General features: G+C 48.6%; 9 protein-coding genes across 9 annotated transcripts; 4 read left to right on the forward strand and 5 right to left on the reverse strand.

Annotated features, from left to right (window-relative positions):
• Window positions 1–91: 91 nt before the first annotated feature.
• On the reverse strand, window positions 92–555 carry N7518_003872 (uncharacterized protein; the record flags this gene model as incomplete). Its single annotated transcript, XM_057184799.1, is given in 3 exon segments — window positions 92–142; window positions 204–382; window positions 402–555. Coding segments are annotated over 3 exon segments (384 nt in total), but the record flags the coding sequence as incomplete, so codon positions are not given.
• Window positions 556–1,490: 935 nt separating this feature from the next.
• On the forward strand, window positions 1,491–3,274 carry N7518_003873 (ubiquitin-conjugating enzyme E2; the record flags this gene model as incomplete). Its single annotated transcript, XM_057184800.1, has 8 exons — window positions 1,491–1,523; window positions 1,600–1,633; window positions 1,699–1,793; window positions 1,873–1,894; window positions 1,948–2,044; window positions 2,102–2,113; window positions 2,170–2,338; window positions 2,393–3,274. 8 exons carry the CDS (start codon window positions 1,491–1,493, stop codon window positions 3,272–3,274), a joined length of 1,344 nt encoding a protein of 447 aa, XP_057046250.1.
• A 516-nt stretch (window positions 3,275–3,790) lies between these two features.
• On the reverse strand, window positions 3,791–4,444 carry N7518_003874 (uncharacterized protein; the record flags this gene model as incomplete). The annotated part of the gene is made up of 1 exon (XM_057184801.1): window positions 3,791–4,444. One exon carries the CDS (start codon window positions 4,442–4,444, stop codon window positions 3,791–3,793), a length of 654 nt encoding a protein of 217 aa, XP_057046251.1.
• Window positions 4,445–4,783: 339 nt separating this feature from the next.
• On the forward strand, window positions 4,784–6,093 carry N7518_003875 (C-3 sterol dehydrogenase/C-4 decarboxylase; the record flags this gene model as incomplete). Its single annotated transcript, XM_057184802.1, has 2 exons — window positions 4,784–5,359; window positions 5,431–6,093. 2 exons carry the CDS (start codon window positions 4,784–4,786, stop codon window positions 6,091–6,093), a joined length of 1,239 nt encoding a protein of 412 aa, XP_057046252.1.
• Window positions 6,094–6,561: 468 nt separating this feature from the next.
• N7518_003876 (sugar porter family MFS transporter) lies at window positions 6,562–8,735 on the forward strand (the record flags this gene model as incomplete). The annotated part of the gene is made up of 3 exons (XM_057184803.1): window positions 6,562–6,577; window positions 7,223–8,358; window positions 8,412–8,735. The coding sequence occupies 3 exons, from the start codon at window positions 6,562–6,564 to the stop codon at window positions 8,733–8,735; spliced, it is 1,476 nt and encodes a 491-aa protein (XP_057046253.1).
• A 2,205-nt stretch (window positions 8,736–10,940) lies between these two features.
• N7518_003877 (sugar O-acetyltransferase) lies at window positions 10,941–11,750 on the forward strand (the record flags this gene model as incomplete). Its single annotated transcript, XM_057184804.1, has 3 exons — window positions 10,941–11,041; window positions 11,097–11,333; window positions 11,387–11,750. The coding sequence occupies 3 exons, from the start codon at window positions 10,941–10,943 to the stop codon at window positions 11,748–11,750; spliced, it is 702 nt and encodes a 233-aa protein (XP_057046254.1).
• Window positions 11,751–12,460: 710 nt separating this feature from the next.
• Window positions 12,461–14,130, reverse strand: N7518_003878 (uncharacterized protein; the record flags this gene model as incomplete). Its single annotated transcript, XM_057184805.1, has 3 exons — window positions 12,461–13,057; window positions 13,113–13,849; window positions 13,932–14,130. 3 exons carry the CDS (start codon window positions 14,128–14,130, stop codon window positions 12,461–12,463), a joined length of 1,533 nt encoding a protein of 510 aa, XP_057046255.1.
• An 832-nt stretch (window positions 14,131–14,962) lies between these two features.
• N7518_003879 (uncharacterized protein) lies at window positions 14,963–16,842 on the reverse strand (the record flags this gene model as incomplete). The annotated part of the gene is made up of 5 exons (XM_057184806.1): window positions 14,963–15,785; window positions 15,834–15,974; window positions 16,035–16,382; window positions 16,441–16,538; window positions 16,600–16,842. The coding sequence occupies 5 exons, from the start codon at window positions 16,840–16,842 to the stop codon at window positions 14,963–14,965; spliced, it is 1,653 nt and encodes a 550-aa protein (XP_057046256.1).
• Window positions 16,843–18,170: 1,328 nt separating this feature from the next.
• Window positions 18,171–19,013, reverse strand: N7518_003880 (uncharacterized protein; the record flags this gene model as incomplete). The annotated part of the gene is made up of 1 exon (XM_057184807.1): window positions 18,171–19,013. One exon carries the CDS (start codon window positions 19,011–19,013, stop codon window positions 18,171–18,173), a length of 843 nt encoding a protein of 280 aa, XP_057046257.1.
• Window positions 19,014–19,344: the final 331 nt, after the last annotated feature.

Consider the following 19,344-nt stretch of genomic DNA (forward strand, 5'->3'; position numbering starts at 1 on the left):
ACGCTGCATGCAAATATTGGAGAGTAAGGAACGGGCGAGGTGACGTGGTAAACGGGAGTTACGGTAGGTTTGTATCGAAGATGCAACGCGGTTACAGATTGGCGGCAAATTGAAGGTCGGCTGGGCGCGTACGGTCGAGAGTCTGATTCTTAAATTAGAATCTCATGCCTTGGGGTCACTGTTGTTCCCCAGAGTGTACTCACCCTCATGCCATGTAAAGACACGCGGGGGTGGCTGATGGAGGAGGGACGGAAATAACGCGCGCGCAAAGCCAGAGGAATCGAATTGAGGAGGTGGTATAGAGGAATGTTGTCGTGAACGAAGGGACTGAAAGCGCGCGGGCTAGAGGACGCGGGGACCGGTCTTCGAGGGGGATTGGGAGCTTTCAAGGTGAGACCAACAGAGGGTGCTGATTATCGGGCCACAGTCATCCCAAACTGAACCGACAGCAGATTCCAGGTCTCCAAGAACAAGATAGAAAAAATTAAGGTGCAAGGGCGAGGGGAAAAGAAGTGGGCTGGGGAGGAATGGAGATGGAGATGCCCCCCCCCCTCCCCTAATTAGTTAGGGACCCTGGGTCACGTGGTCTATACAATTCCCATGTGGACGGTCAACTTGGGGGAGTTGGTGACATATTCTAGGGTCTTTTAGACATGATTGCAGGATATCCAAGGTCAAATCTGATTGACTTGATCTGAGCATATGGCAAACATCAATATTGCACTGTGTACTATATGCATGTAGACACAGCTTCTTGTGTACTCCATACCGCCCCCTATGCCATCACTGTGCTTTTTATAGAACACTCTGCAGATTAGTGTTTGGTTTTTGTATTTTAATTTCAGAAGGGACATGGTAGTTTGTATGGATATGTATGTCTTTTCCCCTAACATAGCATCAAAGGTGGAATATAGGGGTATTTTGGATTGACCCTTGACTATGTCAGATAGTCTCCAGGTTGGATATCTCCTAAGGATATAGAATACACGAATACTTAGGTATCTCCATACATAGTACTCCGTATTACATGTTAGTTTCTTACATTTCAAAGTTTCCAGGGAGATCCATGGAAAAGTAATCTCATCAGACTGATCAGTACATTTGGATTGGTCGAAGTATGTTGATGTTGATGGGATTACCCGTACAGTGGAGAGTAGGAGGCTGGTAGACAAAAAGCCAGACAGAAATAGAAGAAGACAGAAAATTGAAGATCGTGAAGATCAGGAAAAGTAAAACACGAAAGAAAGAGAAACGTAGAAAAGATCAGAATACAAACAAACCAAAAAAAACGTTAAGGGACAAACTGTCTAGTCGCCTTGATTCCACCTGACTTTACCTTCTCTACCTCCTCTTCATCCTCCTCTAGACCAACAACACCATTCGTGCTTTTAATACATCTAGGTTTTTATTTTCTAAGTTGCTGATCATAACTCTGCGACCTTCACGATACACCCGTGAACACCTGACCAACTCACCCCAGACGTTGCAAGATGGGTGACCAGTGCACTCTGCGCCTCGTCCGAGTACGTGCCTTTCCAACTATGATTCATTTGGGCAAACTAACCCGAAAAAAACACTAATCTCACATTGTCGCCTTAGGAGTTGAGACAGGTCGAGCAAAGTGAACAACTGGGTATGAGATCTCTTTGACACTTCAGGCCATTCCGTATGGAGACCCACAGACTGACCTCGATACAGCCTTCACTATCTACTACGAAGAAAGCAACATTCGGGATATCCAGGCCCTCATCATCGGACCCCCGGGCACCCCATACGAACTGGGCTTTTACGAGGTGAGATCCACCCAGCTATTCAAGGCGGGCCCGGGCACGCTTGTTGAACTATGACTAACCAATTGTAATCGTCTGCCAGTTCTCGATCAGGATCCCATCAGGTAAGATGATCTTGTCTTTCATGGCAGGCACTTGCTAAATCATATGGTTATAGATTACCCAGCAAATCCCCCGGTGGTGAAAATCCGGACGACCAACAGGGGCCGAACTCGCTTCGGACCTAATCTGTATGCTAATGGGAAGGTCTGCTTGTAAGTGCACCCGAATACTATTTCTTTTATACAACGCCTGATACTAACATTTTCTAGGTCGATCTTGGGGTAAGCTTGTCTAACAATAGAGGTTTTTTATGGAGTATCGCTAAACATCGCAACAGAACTTGGCATGGTTCCCGGGGTGAGCAATGGTCGCCTGCACAGGGACTCGAATCCGTTCTGCTGTCAATCCAGAGCCTGTTATCATCAAACCCGTATACGCTGGAACCGGGATTTGACGACAACGAACGGGCGAACGACACGGAAAATATGGAGATCTACAAGTCCAAGGTAAAGATCGCTATCTTGTCAGAATAAACTGGACAATGCTCACATTTATATCAGATCCGTCATGAGAATCTACGACTAGCAGTCATTACACCGGTTGAACAAGCCTTCCAAACTGCGACGCCTCCCCGCCGAACGGCGCCAAGGGTTGGTTGGGAGTCTAGCACGGAAGAAGATAGTGATCACGAACCCCAACTCGATCTAGACGGATTCCCCATTCAAAGCAAGTTTGGCGACTTTTGCAAGCGACGGTTCCTATGGTACTTCGAGTTCTACCAGAACGCTATTGAGAAAGGTATCGCGGACGAGGCACGCAGACAAGGAACGCCCTTCATCCAAATGCCGTTTGAAGGCTATGGCAATTCCATGGGCGGAGAATGGAACTACATCGCCCTAAAAGCCCGTTTGTTGGCTGTTCGAGACCAGGTGATGGAAGAGACAAACCGCTGGGCCATCGAGGGTCTTACTCTGGTCAAGGAGGATGCTGGGATTGCCGTTAAACTACGGGGTCGGCACGAACAGATTGCTGCAGAAATGAACAGTTCTCCTCAAGTTATCGATCTGTCACTCGTTGATGATAACCCGTTCGTCTGGAGACTCACCTACGTTGGTCGCAACGAGTCCAAGTTGGAAGGTGGCATCATCAAGATCAAGATTCACATCTCTCCCAGACACCCAGAAGAACAGCCTCGGGTCTTTATCGAGCCGCCCCTGTACCACATTTGTGTCTCCAAAATGGGTGTGTTGATGTATCTTCCTTCGCATGCTGAAGAGATCGGCCAACATATCGACGGCATCATCAATACACTGGAAGACGACAACCCCCCGTACAATCCCCTCATGACAGTGAACCCAGAGGCAACCGCTCTGTGCTGGGGTTCGGAACTAGATCGCAGGCTTTACAGGCGCAAGCTTCGAGCATCACTGGAGGAGTCCTGAGCTGAGCTAGCTCACTGTGCTGGTGCATGTTTGCTAAGCAATATGTCATGCAACATGACAGTGTTCGGTTATCGTTACCAACTCTCCCTCGCTTGAACTGTATCATTTTCCTGCCATCACTATGTCTTGCCACTGTGCCTTACCTTACTTGAGATATTCTTTATGATGGCGGAGAGACTAGGGATTGGCGCGTGGCGTACCATTTAACACAGAAAAATCGATATCAAATAGTATTCATAGGTACGCAAAAAGGACCTTGGTAACGTCTTGTGATAAAGTGTAGTTACCGTCTACTAAGTAGATATAGTACGCGGATGAGACAACATGAAAGGCTCTGTGGCTAGTAGAGATGGACGGGCCACCATCTTTTGACTGTAATCATATAGTTTGGGTAAAGCTCGGGGCAGTTGGAAAAGTATGGGTACTCCAAGAATATCCCAAGAAGAGACTCAGCTTTCCAAGGTCAGCTAAAGTGGGATAGTCATACCAGGAACCTTGTTCACAGCACGATAGCAATCACGAATCGTACAATGCCCATAGACGACACGAGTCAATCCAAGGATCACAAATCCTTTGAATGTGTCGGCGTTGCGGGCGATGTTTCAGTCTCCGCCACTTGGAAAGTGTGCGCACATTTGCCCGAATGTTGAACATATCAATCATGTCAGTCGAAACCATTGCTAATCCCTTCCGTACTCGGCATTCATCCCAGGACACAGCATAATGGTCTCTGAAGACCCTTTTCCAACGCCGAAATTTCTTGCGGTCATCCCGAATCTCGGCGATGGCCCTGATATCAGCCATGATGTTCGCCCCTTGAGGCATATAAGTTTGTGATTGTGTGAGAAGGCCGGCGTGGTCTGAGCTTTTGTTTGAGGCTTTGGGGGTTATAGTGAAGGGATCATTTCTCGAGGACTGGGATTTTGTTGTCAGGCCATCAAGCCTGAGGGTTTCAAGCTGTGCTGCCAAAGCATCAAGCCGTTTATTGGCGGTCGACACCAGAGTATCCCTAGTAGGAACCATTTCGGCCACCCTGTAGACCTTTGGCGAGGTGAGAGCGCCGATGTTGTCTGGAGTGCCATCCCTTGTAGATTTTTGATTCCATAAGTTCTCCATAATGAAGGCGTCGCGATGCAACATTAGAGCCATCTGAATATGAGTAGAAAACATTGAAGTCAAAGCAGGGGCGAAGGACAAGTCAAAGGGGAAGGTCCGTTCCTTCTTTGTATATATTGGAAGTCAACCAGCGATGCATCCGTGGATAGGGTCCATGACACATCCAGAGACGGCGAATTCCATTCACTTCTAGTAGTTCTCGGCATTATATATTATCAACGAAGCAATGTTCAATACTATTTCCATTGAATATAAAGTAGAAAAGGTGGAAGAAGTAGAAGAGTGCCAAGTTCAAGGCATATCCCGCACGGATCACCTGATTATCTCCGCCAACTTCCCCGGCCCCTTTTCAGTCAACTCCCATCCCCCATCTCCCTACAGAAAAATCATATCATGTCGGCAAAAAGGCGCACGTTAGAGTTAGGCAATGTCCTCGTGGTCGGAGGCTGTGGCTTTCTGGGATGGCATATTGTCGATCACCTGCTGAATTTCCCCTCCGAGACCGACCCCAGTTACGCTCTGCCGAAGCCCGTTGGCGATGCGCGCTTCGAGTACCCGACTCTGAAATCGCGCTACCCGGATTACAACTCCACGGTCTCTGTCGTTGATTTGCGCACCACCAACAACCGTCTTCCCGGCGCTCAGTACTATGATGGTGATATCACTTCCGTCGAGTCCATGTTGGAGGTTTTCCGCGCTGTCAAGCCCGATCTTGTCATTCACACTGCCTCGCCATCTATGATTGAGGGCAACAAGCCCCTGCTGCACAAGGTCAATGTGGACGGAACACGGACGCTACTTGAGGTCGCCGGTGGCGAACATGGTGATTGGGGTGGTAAATGCAAGGCGTTCGTCTACACTAGCTCCAGCTCCGTGGTCCACGACACACAGAGTGATCTGAAGAATGTGAATGAGGAATGGCCCTACATCCGGGGTCCTGCGCAGAAGGAGTACTACTCCGAGACTAAGGTGAGTTTTTATCATTTTAAACAGATCTTAATCGGGATCAATCACTAATCAGACCCCTTGCATCTTTCAAGGCCGATGCCGAGGAAATCGTCCTGAAGTACAACAAGAAGTCCCCGAATGAGATGCTGACAGCCGCTATCCGTCCGGCCGGAATCCACGGAGAGAAGGATACAACAGTCACACACAAGATCCTGGAGCACGGATCCCAAGCATCGGATAGAGTGTTACGGCTGCAGCTCGGTGATAACAACAACCTGTTTGATTTCACCTACGTCGGCAACGTGGCTTATGGTCACCTGCTTGCTGCGCACCGCCTTCTCGCGAGCTATGACCTTCTCGCAGCTGGCAAGGGCGGGCCCCTTGACTACGAGCGCGTAGACGGCGAGGCTTTCAACATCACCAACGATTCCCCTGTATATTTCTGGGATGTCACTCGTGCCATGTGGGCTCTGATCAACCGTGTAGTTGAGCCGGACCAGGTCTGGGCTCTGCCCGAAGGTCTCCTTGAGATTGTTGGTGGCGTCGCTGAGACTGTCATGGGATTGTTTGGCAAGACCCCGCGTCTCACTGCCCGGACAGTGCGATACTCATGCATGACTCGCTACTACTCGACTGAGAAGGCCAAGCACCGCCTGGCTTACTTGCCTGTTGTGCCCTTGGATGAGGGAATTGCCCGTGCTGTTGGATACATTGTTGCCCAGAAACAAGCGGATGCAGGAAAGAAGGCATTGTAATTGACATTAGATCATGAGATTGAAAAAGGCATCTTATGCTGTATTAATATGATTAATTACATTTACGCGGTTCACGTGACCCTATTACCACCTTTCCATGGTTTGTTCTATCAGAGATGTGGATGTGTTGGTCACGTGGAAGTGTTACAACCTCGACGAGACACTTCTCAACAAGCAGCCTATCTCCTGCAACTCATTAGGCCTCAAGCCTCAATTTGCCATCACAATGTCCCATTTTGAGAAACAGTGTTCTAGAATTGATTACGTCAATGAAACTGGGACATTGCAATGCCCGGCATGTCTGAAGCTGGGTATCATGCTTCATTAGACTCGCCATCAGAGTCCATGTCGCTTTTGCTAACAATCTTCTACGTTGTAGCCGACTGAACAACCACATGTAGGGCGGGATCGATATTCTCAGGCCTCTAGGCAAACAAACGTTCGTCATTGTACAAACAACCGACGAAGATGTTGAGAACCAGGTGTAAGTCCTTGGTCCAGCATTGGAGCCTAGAGGCATTCAAATGTAATTACCACACAATATCATCGCCGGAACGACAAAGTATGGTTGCAGGTATCCCGGGTCATTCTCTCGGATCCAGTATAAGAACCAGATTTGACAATCTCACCAACGCGGCATCCGGGGTACTCCATACATACGGAGTACGTATCTGACTATATATTAGAATAAACGTGGCAATTCTTATTTGTGTGGCGTCCTCTTGGCCTGTTCGCTCTTGGCACTTGGCACTTGGACCTTTGGACTCTCTGTCCTGTGATAGGCGTGCTATGGCGTATCCGACACTACAGGTTGCGTGCTGCATGTGAGCTGGAATATGAATCTGATAATCAACCCTTGCATAGCTTCAATTCAAAAGCCTCGAGATACGCCTCAATTTATTTTTCTTCAAGGTTTCTCTTGTCGCCTGCCTCAGGGTCTTTGTGGTCTGTGTGTACTACGTCGTACATCATGGGGTTAACAGGAACCAGGCTCGGAGCCTTTCGAGCGTATTTCTTTGGATACTTCATCTGTACCGCAGGTTTCTTGTTTGGCTATGACACTGGAATCGTTGGCAAGTAAAGCAGAAAGCACATGTGGTTGATCATCGCTAACAGTTTTGATGGATAGGTGGTATCCTCGAATTCAAGTCCTACATCAATGATTTCGGCTATACGGACCAAACCACCGTCAGCGCTGTGATGGTAAGCTTGCAAAATGTAGGCGCATTCCTGTCGGCCCTGGGCATATTCTGGGTGTCCGAACGGTACGGGCGAAAGAAAACAGTCCAGGCAGCCATGGCCGTGTTCTGCATCGGTGTAGTTTTGCAGGTGGTACCTTCACACTCACTCGTTTGGTTCTATATCGGCCGATTTGTCGCTGGTCTCGGTCTCGGTGCAGGCACTGCGGTCGTCCCAGCATACAACGCCGAAATGGCACCCAAGGAAATTCGAGGCAAGCTCGGCTCGGGAATGCAATGGTTCTTCGCACTCGGTGTGATGCTGAGCTACTGGATTGATTACGCTGTGAAGCTCACACTGCCCGTCTCTTCGAAGCAGTGGCAGATTCCCGTTGGTCTCCAGATGGTGCCAGCTGGAGTTCTTGCACTGGGTCTGTGTGGTATGCCCGAAAGTGTGCGTTGGCTGGTCAAAAAGGGCCGTTATGATCAAGCTTGGGAAAGTCTGAAATGGATGCGAGCTAGTGAAGGTGGTGACATGCCCTGCAGAGCGATAACGGGACATAGGACTAATCAGCTCTCAATAGGCTCCGAAGTGAAGGCAGAGTTTAACGAAATCCGAGTCGGTCTTGAGGAAGAGTTGCGAGCAACCGAGGGCTTTAATAAGCGCGAACTTCTCGAGCCCGCAAACCGCTACAGACTGCTCCTCGCCATTTTCATGTTTTGTGGTCAGCAATGCACTGGTATGACCGCGCTGGCTTACTTCGGCCCGCAGTTCTTCAAACTGATAGTCGGCAACAACACCAACCAGTCCCTTCTCATCACTGGTCTTTTCGGCGCCGAGAAGTTCATTACTGTTGGTATCTATATCTTATTCTTCTCCGAGATGTGGGGACGCAAGCCGACCCTTTGGATTTCAGCTCTATTGATGGCCATTTGCTTCATTATTGTTACAGTCGTCAAGGAAACAACGCCGGAGCCCGATGCAAAAGCTACCCCGGCTGGTATTGGTATGGTGGCTATGATCTTCCTGACCAACTCGATCTACCAATTCAGTTGGGGGCCATTACCGTGGCCATACACCGCCGAGGTAAGTAATACTATGCTCGTCTATGACCAGCTCGGCCACTAATTAGCATGTAGATCTTCCCAACACGAATTCGGGGGATTGGAACCTCGGTCGCTGTATCAACACAGTGGCTTTTCAACTTTCTTTTCTCGCTCGTGACGCGCTACATGATGAATTCGTGGGGCAGTTATGTGTTCCTTTTCTATGCGATCCTGGATATCATCATGGCAATCATTGTCTTCTTCTTTGTCAAAGAGACGAAAGGGAAAAGCCTTGAAGAGATGGAAACAATCTTCCACAGCAAGGCTGCATTTGATGTTGATGCCGTCCGACGCGAAACGATTGATGCGGAGGAAGTTAATGTTAATGTACAGAACAAATCCGTAGGCCTCCCTTGAGGGCAACGAAAATAGCTAGAAGATGCGAACAGTCTAAACATGACATTTAGGCAGATACCCTCGGATTGACCAATCAGAGACCTTGGAATCGCTGTAGGAAAAAGGGGCGGATACGAGAAAAACTTGCCACTTGCACTTTTCCTTCTCTTTTATCTCTTCTTTAAATTGTGAACAGGCAAAGCGTAGATAGTTCTGACTATCTAAATTGCTGATCGATTGGAAAAGGATGGGTGAGTGGACAGCTATGTTACCCGGCAAAGCAAGCGAATCTATGACTGACAGTGGTGTGTAGGTTATTATGAGGTACAGTCTTCTGCCTTGATCAATAGACAGCATATCTGACCGTTTACAAGTTTCGCTGCCATTTATGTGGCGTGAGCTTCAATGTCTTCTTTCGCCTGAGGTCCGGGGAGCTGGACTTGTCTGATCCTCAAGACGGCCGATTCTTTAAGCCAGACCCGATTGATTCAAAGGTTTATGATGACATGGTTGAAGACCTTGACTATCAACCCCCAAAAGATATTGGTGACAATGATTCATATGAATATGACTCCGATTACGAATCGACCGATGGCATGAGCCTTGACGGAGAAGATGCGCGTGACAATGGAGATAGCGAAGACAGCAGTACTGATGCAAACCAAGACCCCGAAAGGAGAATGTATGACCACTGGGTATGGCAAACTTTCAAGCGGCCTGGCATTACAGATGATTTGCATCGCGTTGGATTCCTTGATAACCCAACGGGGGGCTATTCGGTGGATGCTATCTCACCTGAACAGGCGAGCGGCTGTCGCACCGCCCAGTTCCTGGTGCATAACTCACTCCAGAGGGATACATGGAAGTCTGATGAGCTACATGAGCCATGGGAGATCGATGGGGATTGGTCTTTATCCGGGATTTGTGATGGAGCGCCGATGGACCCAATAGTGTTTCCCAAGCGAAATGGGTTAGAATATTTCGAGGCGGATGATATGCGCAATGCTGTAGGTATCTATCAAGCGCTTCTTGCACTGAACCGTCTCAGGGGCACAAACCAAAGCTGACACTGGTGGAAAGCAGAACACACCACCGAATGAAATAGCCATGCCATTCCATCCGTGGTGCTTTGATATCTTCTGCCGACAATCCAAAGTCCAGTTTCAATGCATCAATGTGTCAGGGCTGATGACCTGGCGAAATTCTGAGTTTGACTATGATTCACGTGACTCATTTCCTCGATGCAAAGAGGTTAAAAGTTCACAGAAGCAGTGGTGGTTTCATCAGCCTGGTACCGAGTATCTGATTGCAAATCCCCTTGACGTGCCCGGACTACCAGAAATACTTCTGGCTGCGGTCGAGAACCAAGAATCCGATGCCTCTTATGACCCATCGTATGAGATTGAATCGTCTCAATCCCCGACGAAACGCCCTATACCATCTCACAATAGTCAAGCCGACTTTCTCTCTGTCCTTCCGGCCGAAATCCGGCTCATGATTATCGACTATTTAGACTCTAGTGATATTGCTAGTCTAACCGTTGCTTCCAAGGCATTCACTGAACTCCCAAATACTGTGTGGTATAGACTAGTACGCCGAGAAATGCCCTGGTTATGGGAAGCCTGGGATGAATCCGAATGCATACACAGCCCTTCGATGTGGACAAATATGCAAACAGCCGAGCTCAAGTCTATGATCAGATTACGAAAATTTTATGTTGAGGGCTTGCTGGTGGATTGGTACACAGAGCGTGACGCCGAGAAAGCTGCTGAACACCGATATCCTATGACAGTGACCATGCCGGACCAGGTGAAATTACCTAGAAGGAACACTGACTGGCGTCGTGTTCTGATGCAAATTCAACACAATTGGGACATGCTTAAGGGGTTGCAGAATCGACAGCGGATCTGGACCGATGTGGAGGAGATTATAAGGCGGATTCGCAAGTTGGACGCATAGTACCCCGGTGATTTTGTTCAGTTAGCCTGCAATGTAGTGAACTTGGGTTTTGCAACAGTACAATATACGCACTTTCGACGCTTATGCTTGTAAATCTGGCGAAATAGATTGGCAGTCATACCCAAATAGGAAGGCCAGCCAGCTCTTGGCGTTCCCCGCATCGGCGAATTGTCGGCTAATCACCCCGCGACGGAGGTGACGGTGACCGCATATATCTCATCTCGTGTTACTCCTGCACGTTTAGTATCAATATTCAATATTTTATAAATGGCTGCCTCTGAGAAACGCCCTGAGATCATCGAGCTTGCTCGGGGACTGGCAAGAGTGCCCTTGTGCGAGGACTATGAGTGTATGATATCTGGGATGATGTGTGTATCATTTAAATCCTTACACTTTGACGGGATAGACTATTGACCTGTCTAGGTACAACCCCAACATCCCGAAATTGCTAGAGGCGCGGCATCTATGTCGGGGACTTGCTGCAGACTTCAACAATCTGGACACAAAGACCGTGACGTATGACAAGATCGGCGACAAGCGTCTTGAGTTATTGCGGAAACTTGTCGGCAAAATTGGAGATGGAACATTCATTGAACCACCATTTTTGCCAGACTACGGATGCAATACTTCGATCGGAAAGGATTGCTTCTTCAACTGGAAGTGAGTCTTCATTTCCAACCTATGTCTTGTTGAAACTTGCTAACAATTCCTAGCCTTACGATACTGGACACCAGTCTAGTTGTCATCGGTGACCGTGTACAGATTGGCACTGGAGTTAGTCTGATCACCGCTGGCCATGATACCAGCGTTCTTTCTCGCCGCAAGTTCGTCGAGTTTGGCCATCCGATCTTTATCGAAGACGACTGCTGGATTGGAAGTAATGTGATTGTTCTTCCCGGTGTGCGAATCGGCCAGGGCTCAACAATTGGAGCCGGATCTGTTGTCACCAAGGATATCCCGCCGTTCTCTGTCGCCGTTGGCACTCCTTGCCGCGTGAAGAAGACAATTCAATCGGCGGAAGAAGAGGAGCAGGATCCCAATAATCCGTACCGCAGTTTGGTTCGTGAGGATCAATAGAATTTGATATAGAATCAAATAGAATTACCGGTAGACGAGGATCACCACCCCCGTCTCTGAACAGTCCACGTACAAATCCCGTATCACTCGTCTCGATGCGTATCCCTCATGTCCTGAATAGCGCTGGCGTGCAACCTCTACCACGTCCGAAACCCACCTGGTATTGTTTCTAGCCCCAAAGCACACTGCTACAATGGCTGCATCACCTGCTTTTGTAATCTTCGACGAGTAACGATCCTTGGAAGCGTCGTACCTCCATATAAGGTTGGGTGCATGTAACATGGAGCTACCCAACTTGTGGTCCATAAAGTGGACGCTGTGGTAGCTTACTCGAGATCTACCACCATTGCCCTAATATGAAGCCCCCCGTTAAGAGATTAGCTTATATAAATGTCTACAAGGTTTAGACTATAACTTTTTTTATATCAGATAAATAAAGAAAAATGAACGTTATACATCTTATCCCTCTTGTACCTTTTATATCGGCGTGGCATACAAAGTATACATGATGTGAAGAAGTATCATCCGTGGAAAATCAGGAGCGCACCAACACCTGGAAGTATTGTTGTGCGCCCGGCACTATGAATTTTTTACTGACGGTCTACAGAGAGTAAGACGTCTAATTCAGTTGTGTAGAGAGCAATTGAATTGTTGAGGAGTTTCCTCATGCTGACTATGGAATTCTAACAAAGTTGAGAACCGATCCATACCTAAACGAGATACCTGAAACCCTTGCGCATACGTAGCGACTCGTCTGGGTGATCGATGATGTCATTCTCAGTCGAATCCCCTCTAGCACCATCGACAAGCTCGCCCTCCTCGAGCTGGTGGTTCAAGCTGACCAGCATCGAGCGGAAATACCAGCATCCGCCGACTGTGACACCGAACATGGCCAGCACAATCCCATAGCTGGAGCGATATCCATTATCTTCCAAGTCCCAGACGTATGAGCCAGCAACGTTGCCCAATTGACTGAAGGCATTGATCATAGCAATGGCGACGGCTCGCTTGGCTGGAGGACGGGGGAATGAAGAACTGATCCATGAGTAGAATACGATGAATCCTGCGTAGGAACCAGCCTGCAGGAAAAGCGCGACGTAGCGAGCTGCGATGTTGCTGGTGGCCATGCAGATGATGAAGCCGACGGCTCCCATGCCTATCGGGCCGATGATATGCCAGACCTTTTCTTGTGTTTTGTCCGCGTGCCATGCATTAATGACAGAGAAGATACAAGAGAAGACCCAGGGAGGCGCGCTCATCAAAAGAGTCGGGACATATCCGAATCCGAGCGTACCAGTGAGGGTAGGCTATGCAGCAAGTCAGTAAAATGTCCAATGGTGCTTTTGATATGAAAATACTTACGAAGAAAGCATTAAAAGAAAGTCCCACGACATAAGCCACAAAGGTAAACATCATTACGTAGATTTTGGGGTCCACAAGTGCCATTTTCAGGCCTCCGAGAGCCCCAAGCTCTTCACCATCGGTGTCAGCCTCGCCGACATCCTCGAGCATGCGAAGTTGTGCAACTTGGCGCTCTTCCTCAGTGAAGCCGCGCGCATTGTGTGGCAGGTCAGGCAAGATGAAGGCGGCAAGGATGGCGAGGAACATGGTCACCGAGCCTTCAATCCAGAAGAGCCAGCGCCACGCGGCATGGCCCATGACACCTTGCATGTTGGATAGGACACCAGCACCAACCAGTGCAGAGAATGCATTGGAGATGAGGTTACCACAGAACAGGATGGCGTTCCGGGTCGTCAATTCCCGACGGGTGTACCACTTGGAGAGGATAAGCAAGGCACCGGGCAGGAACGCTGCCTCAACGAACCCCAGCAGGAAACGGACAGCCACCATGTCACCAAAGGTCTTAGTGCTTCCCGACAAGGTGGAGATAACGCCCCACAATATCATGGCGACGGAGATGTAAAGCGAGGGCCGGCTGATACGGTTGATGAACATGTTGGAAGGTACCTGCATGATGATGTAGCCCACATAGAGGATACTAAGACATGTAGAGTAGTCGGTATTGCTCAGTTTGAGATCTTCCTGCAGACCCTTGAGACGAGCAGCTCCTAGATTGTTCCTATCGAGGTAGTTCATGACTATTGAGCGGTGTCAGCGAAGTCAATTTGATGTATATGCCGCACGGTGGTGGGTTCAAACACTACACAAGGTGGTACGCACTGTAGATGGCGACAAAAAGACTGCACCGGGCATCAAGCTTCCGCTTGAGCTTCTTCTCGACGACTATCCGGCGAGCTGGATCCATCTGAGCCACGCCATCTTGCTGTGGTGAGGCGATGTGTTCGAGATTTTCAACACGTTCCTTCTCGGCCTCAATCTCCATCCGGTCACGGTTTTCCCGTGAGATATCGTCCGCCATTGTGTGTGTGATTGTGAGCAAGGCCAGAGAATCCGGGGAATAGAAAGAGCAGATTCTTGCATTTAAGCGGAAAGACTCTTCTCATGGTTCATCCCGCGCTAGTATTTTTCCCCGGTACCCCCACGCCTAGATCGTATGTAAATCGTACGCGGGGGGGGGATACTACAGTGGAGTTGCGGTTGACCGACTCGGCATCCGAGAGCAGGAGACGTCCCGAGGAGGCATCTGATTGGATCTGACTAAAGGGGAATATGAGGGGGGGGAAGTTTCACCCCGTGTTCTGGTATCGGCACGGGGACTTTTTAGGGTCACAAGGTCACGGGATCACGGCTCTCGGACTTCACCGTCTCTCACGGGACGCGAGGAAAACACCGAAAACCCCACAAAAGCCAGAAGAAACCGGGAAAACCCGGGAGAAACCGGCCAAAACAAAGAAGCCAAAACAAATCTTGGAAGTCAGAAAAGCCGATATCCACACGGAATCCGAGTTCGGCATACGGCGCCAATCCCTTACACCTTCCCCGCCTCTCCGCAGTTTGTTCCCTCTCTTTTCTCTCACCGGGATCATGAATGAGATCATATCCCCGCAAAGCCATTTTAATTCGAGTCCAATGGAATGTGGGGAAAGATATACACAACATACGACATGGTATGTTGAAACGGGCCATACGGTCTGAAGTATCGTGGATGTGACCCGGGAAAAACTTGACAAATAGATTCTCGACCTTCTCTCCACTTGGTGAGACTTTCCGCTCAAGCCCATACGGCATTTGTCCGGTACCCCACGCTCGGTCTGCCGATATTTTGCCGCTTCCTCAGTTAAGTGTCTAGTCTAGTTGTTTACATTGGGTAGATGGACACCGGTGGCTTCGGCCTGCTCCGTCAGCTCAATTTCCTCCACGCGGTCATCCTCATGCCACCCCTCTCGATCGTCTTTCACTAGTCGGACAAAGCACACGTCAAGTATAAGTGCTACGGCACTGATGGCAACACCGAAGAAAAGTGCCGCTCGATATCCCGTGATTTGGCTACCCGAGCGGCGGGCAATTTGCACCTCAATGGTAGATGCAAAACCTAGTCCGAGACTGTTTCCGTATAGATTCAATGTGCCAATCACCGACCCGGCAATTCCCTGCTGATTTCGACGCACGGAGTTGCTGGCAATGATCTGACCAGCCGTGTACACGAAGTCCGGGCAGAATGAGAAGAGGACCACGGAAGGAAAAATCTGCGGCCAGTAAGATTGATGGATTGGTACGGTCGCCATGAGCACATTGGAAATTAAGATCGTGACGGTTCCAATGGCCAGGATCCATTGTGCTGCCATTCGCGGGATCATCCATGCTGCAAGACAGGCAGCGCCCGTGGCGCAGATCACGAAGGGGGTCCAGCCTACGGCAAATTGTAGGGGAGACCAGTGCCAGACTTTTTGAAGCCATAAGACTTGGTACCAGATCAAGGTTCCTACGGCCATATAATTGAGAAGCACCACCAATAGCAGCATGAGGAAGGATGGAGCTTTGAAGATGTCGAATGGCATGATCGGCTCCGCGGCATAGTTCCTTTCCCAAAGCAAGAAGCCCCCGAATAGGATGATTGAGCTGATCAGGAGAACAATCTCATAGGGGGTTGACCAACCGACACTCGGTGCTTGACTGTGGAATGTTAACATGCAATCCTTCGGGTTAATCTCAACAACTTACTTCCAAACAAAGTTAAACAAGATCAACGAGCTTGTTCCAAGAGCCGATCCAATGCAATCGATCTTTCCATGCCGATCGACTGGTGGTTCTCGCGGACTCAAAGCCCAGAGAGGAGTGAATGTGGTAACACCGAGGCAGGCACTGTGTTACCAACGCATCACTACCTACTTATGATCCGGGTTCACGGAGTCTATCACCTACATGAAGATGAAAAACCACTTCCATTCTGTCCGCTGTAGAAAGGCACCCAAAAACAAGGCCCCAAAATATCCTCCGACTGGTGCCGACGCACCAAAGAGACCGAGACTGAGATTTCGCACGCGACCGGGGGGATTGGTGCTAGATATCATGGCCACCGCATTAGGCATGATGAACGCGCCTCCAAGACCGGCTAGAGCCCGCATCGTGACAAAGGCGAAGAAGTTGTTACAAAAGGCGCTGGCTAGAGTGCAGATAGTGAGCCAGGCACCCCCGGCTAGGACGAGTTCTCGGTGGCCATAAACATCTCCCAATCGCCCACTAACCAACACAAAGGTCCCTTGGGTTAGACTGTATTTAGGTTAGTGAGATGGTGTAATCATAAACATCTAGATACTCTGTGCCTTACGCATAGCTAGCAGCGATCCACGAGGCGTAGGTGTCGTCAACGCCCAATGATTCACTCAAGGCGCTTCCTCCAGCAATGCCTGCAAAATTGACTGTCATCTGATATTGTCAGTATTGGAGGATTTTCTGCTCTGAAGAAAGTTGACGGCTCTGACTATACCTGTACGAGATTAGCCAGAACAAGCAATGCAGTAATGACCACTCGACGCGATCTGGTCGTCCGACTGGGCAGTGCCCGCTCAAAGACAAGTTGGCCATCTCTAGGGGTCAGATTGTCTTCTGCTGAGACCTGCGTGTCTGGAACATGTTCAGCTGGGGTCGCGGTGGTCGGGTCAAGCTCTCGGGGTACAGTAGACGATGCGACAGGCTTGATGTCATAGTGAAGAGCATGTAAGAGCGACATGGTTTGATAATAAGAGGGGTGTTTCCTATTTTTTGTGACTAGAAATAAACTAAATCAGAGATCTTGAGTTTAAGTAGACACCACCGGGGACCGGGGAGTAGACGTGACTGCTTTGACTCATTCTCGATGAGAGTCACCATTCAATTGGGTGTGCATTCATCCATGTCTGCAACTGTGATTGATCAGCATAGCGGTGCTAGATCCGTGTGCGGAAATAATCCCTGATGTACACACATTGTCCTTGGAGATGGATTCTTGAATCAAGAAATTGTCAGACAAGACTATATCATAAGCAGATACCTTGCTTTATATGGGCTGACAATAGAAGACATGAGGTGCAGTCGTTTCTGATAGACTAAGTTATTATTGTTTACTGAAGTCGTTAGATTTCCTTCCACCCCATTATCCGCCACAGCGAGCGGGGAAATGTCACAGGAAAAAGGCGTAAGGTCGATGGTTAATGCGAATCTCGGCGTCATATTGTTACTTAGTCCAGCGCTCATGATATCAGTAGTATATCTCTAGCCTCGCAACACTACACTAGAATAACAATATGGCTATTGGAATTTTCCTTTTAGTGTCGAGCAGCCAGAAATGATATGAGCCCTATAGATCAAATCCTTATACGATGTAAGTATACGATCGGTCGTCGCGCGGGGTAAATCATGTCGGAGTTGAATGAAATCGTAGGAAATTTAGCCTGTTTCTGGCGGGATCAACTTTTCTTCATAATATTCGACCTTGTCGTAGTAGATGATATCTTTATAACCCGCATTGTTAGCTAATATCTACTAAGCGTACTTGTTTGATGCCTTGATATATTCCGTGTATCGACCGATCTCCGTAGGTCTATCCTATAAGTTCCTCGGAAGTCAATTTATGAGAAACAAGAATAGTACGTCGCTTATGCGGTCATGTCATTTTGGTAGTTTTTTCAGTGGTCCTCTTAAGTGTATTTTTATAAATCTTCCACTCATTCTCAGGTACAGCAAGTCTCGTTATCAAACTAAGCTATTACAGGAAGTCCTCAGCATACTCCTCATACTCCTGCATAAAGTCCTCCATGTTGAACTTATCCTTCAGCCGCTTATCTGATAGAATAAAATTGCCTGTCTCAATTTATCCTTGTCGGAATGCTGTGAATAGTGTCGGGCTCCTCAGATAATGTGGAATAAATCGTTGATTATCCCCTGTCACCATTGCCCCTTTGAAAGCTTGATAAACAACACCGGGGTCCTGGGTAAGGTCTACCTCCTCGCACTGTCCAAAATCTAAGAGATATAGCTGAACGGCGCGGTATTGAAAGTCCGGTCCATGTTCCTGGGCATCTATGACTGAAGTTCCAAGCATAAACTCCACATCATCGCCGTTGACGGCCGCGGCCCAATTAAGGTTGCATAGGCTTTGCCCATCGCATTCGCAAGCGGCAGAGTCTCAACGCCAACTTGCTCCATCGACTCAAGGCATAGAGGGAAGTTTCGTAGCGGAATCTCGTGATTGATGGTACCATTTTCCTTGCCGAGATAAATACGGACAAGACAGTGCTTGTTTTCAGGATAATTGAGGAGGGCTTCAATTCCAGCGCTATCAAGGTGTTGTTCGGGGGCACAAAATTGGGAGATCAAGGCTTTTCGTACGACTTTAGGTAATGGAAGAATCCGTTCCATTATTACCAGGTTCCCAGGCACTCGATGATCCTCGGGAGTTTTTGGTAAGATTTCATCCCAGAACCCGCTATTCTCTTTCCTAGAGATCAATTCGAAAGGTTTTGGAATGTGGATTCCCCCGTTGGTAGACTGGTAATGTTCGAATGCGGCCGAAACATCACAGTGAATCTTATACTCATGATAGAGGTTTGATGGTAGCTTTTCGTTTCCTGGACTTTCTTTTTTCAGGGCCAGCGGCTTCCCGACCTGCTCGAAGATAGCTCCCTGTAGACCAGCTCCGATTTGGTTGAGTTGTTGCAAGTCGGGTCGAGAACTCGCAGTTTGAGAAAGGCGGCCGAAGGAAGAGGCCGTCAAGATAACAGACTTCGGGCTGAGGGTCTGTTTGAGGATTTCTGAATCGGTCATGCGTGCGAGATTTGATGCTAAAAACTCCCGGGAAGCTCTGGCGTTCTCTGCTGAGCTAGCCGATTCATCCCTGCCATTACCTTCAAGCCGTTGATCCATAGTAATCGGTGCTGATAGATGGCTTCAGATGTTGTGTATTGTGTATCATGTGCTGTGTGTGTGTGCGTTCTAATTATGACGTCCACAGGCCACGTTCTCGTTCCCTTCTTTCCAAGGTTGTGCTATCAAAGTAAGCGAGAACGATGTCAATAGTTACGTGTCAGAGCAAGTGAAATGAGTATAAAGCCCGGTATTTATCACAATCCTATTAAGTACAGCGTGTTTGTCTTATTATGTCTATGTATAGTGGCAAGATGTAGACACGAATGGCGCCCACTCATATATGATATAGGTAGGTGGGCAGATGGTCAAACGCCCACAAATGTGCCAT

Source organism: Penicillium psychrosexuale (genome assembly GCF_028828465.1).
Source record: "Penicillium psychrosexuale strain IBT 29551 chromosome Unknown utg000002l, whole genome shotgun sequence".
In the NCBI taxonomy this organism is placed as follows: domain Eukaryota; kingdom Fungi; phylum Ascomycota; class Eurotiomycetes; order Eurotiales; family Aspergillaceae; genus Penicillium; species Penicillium psychrosexuale.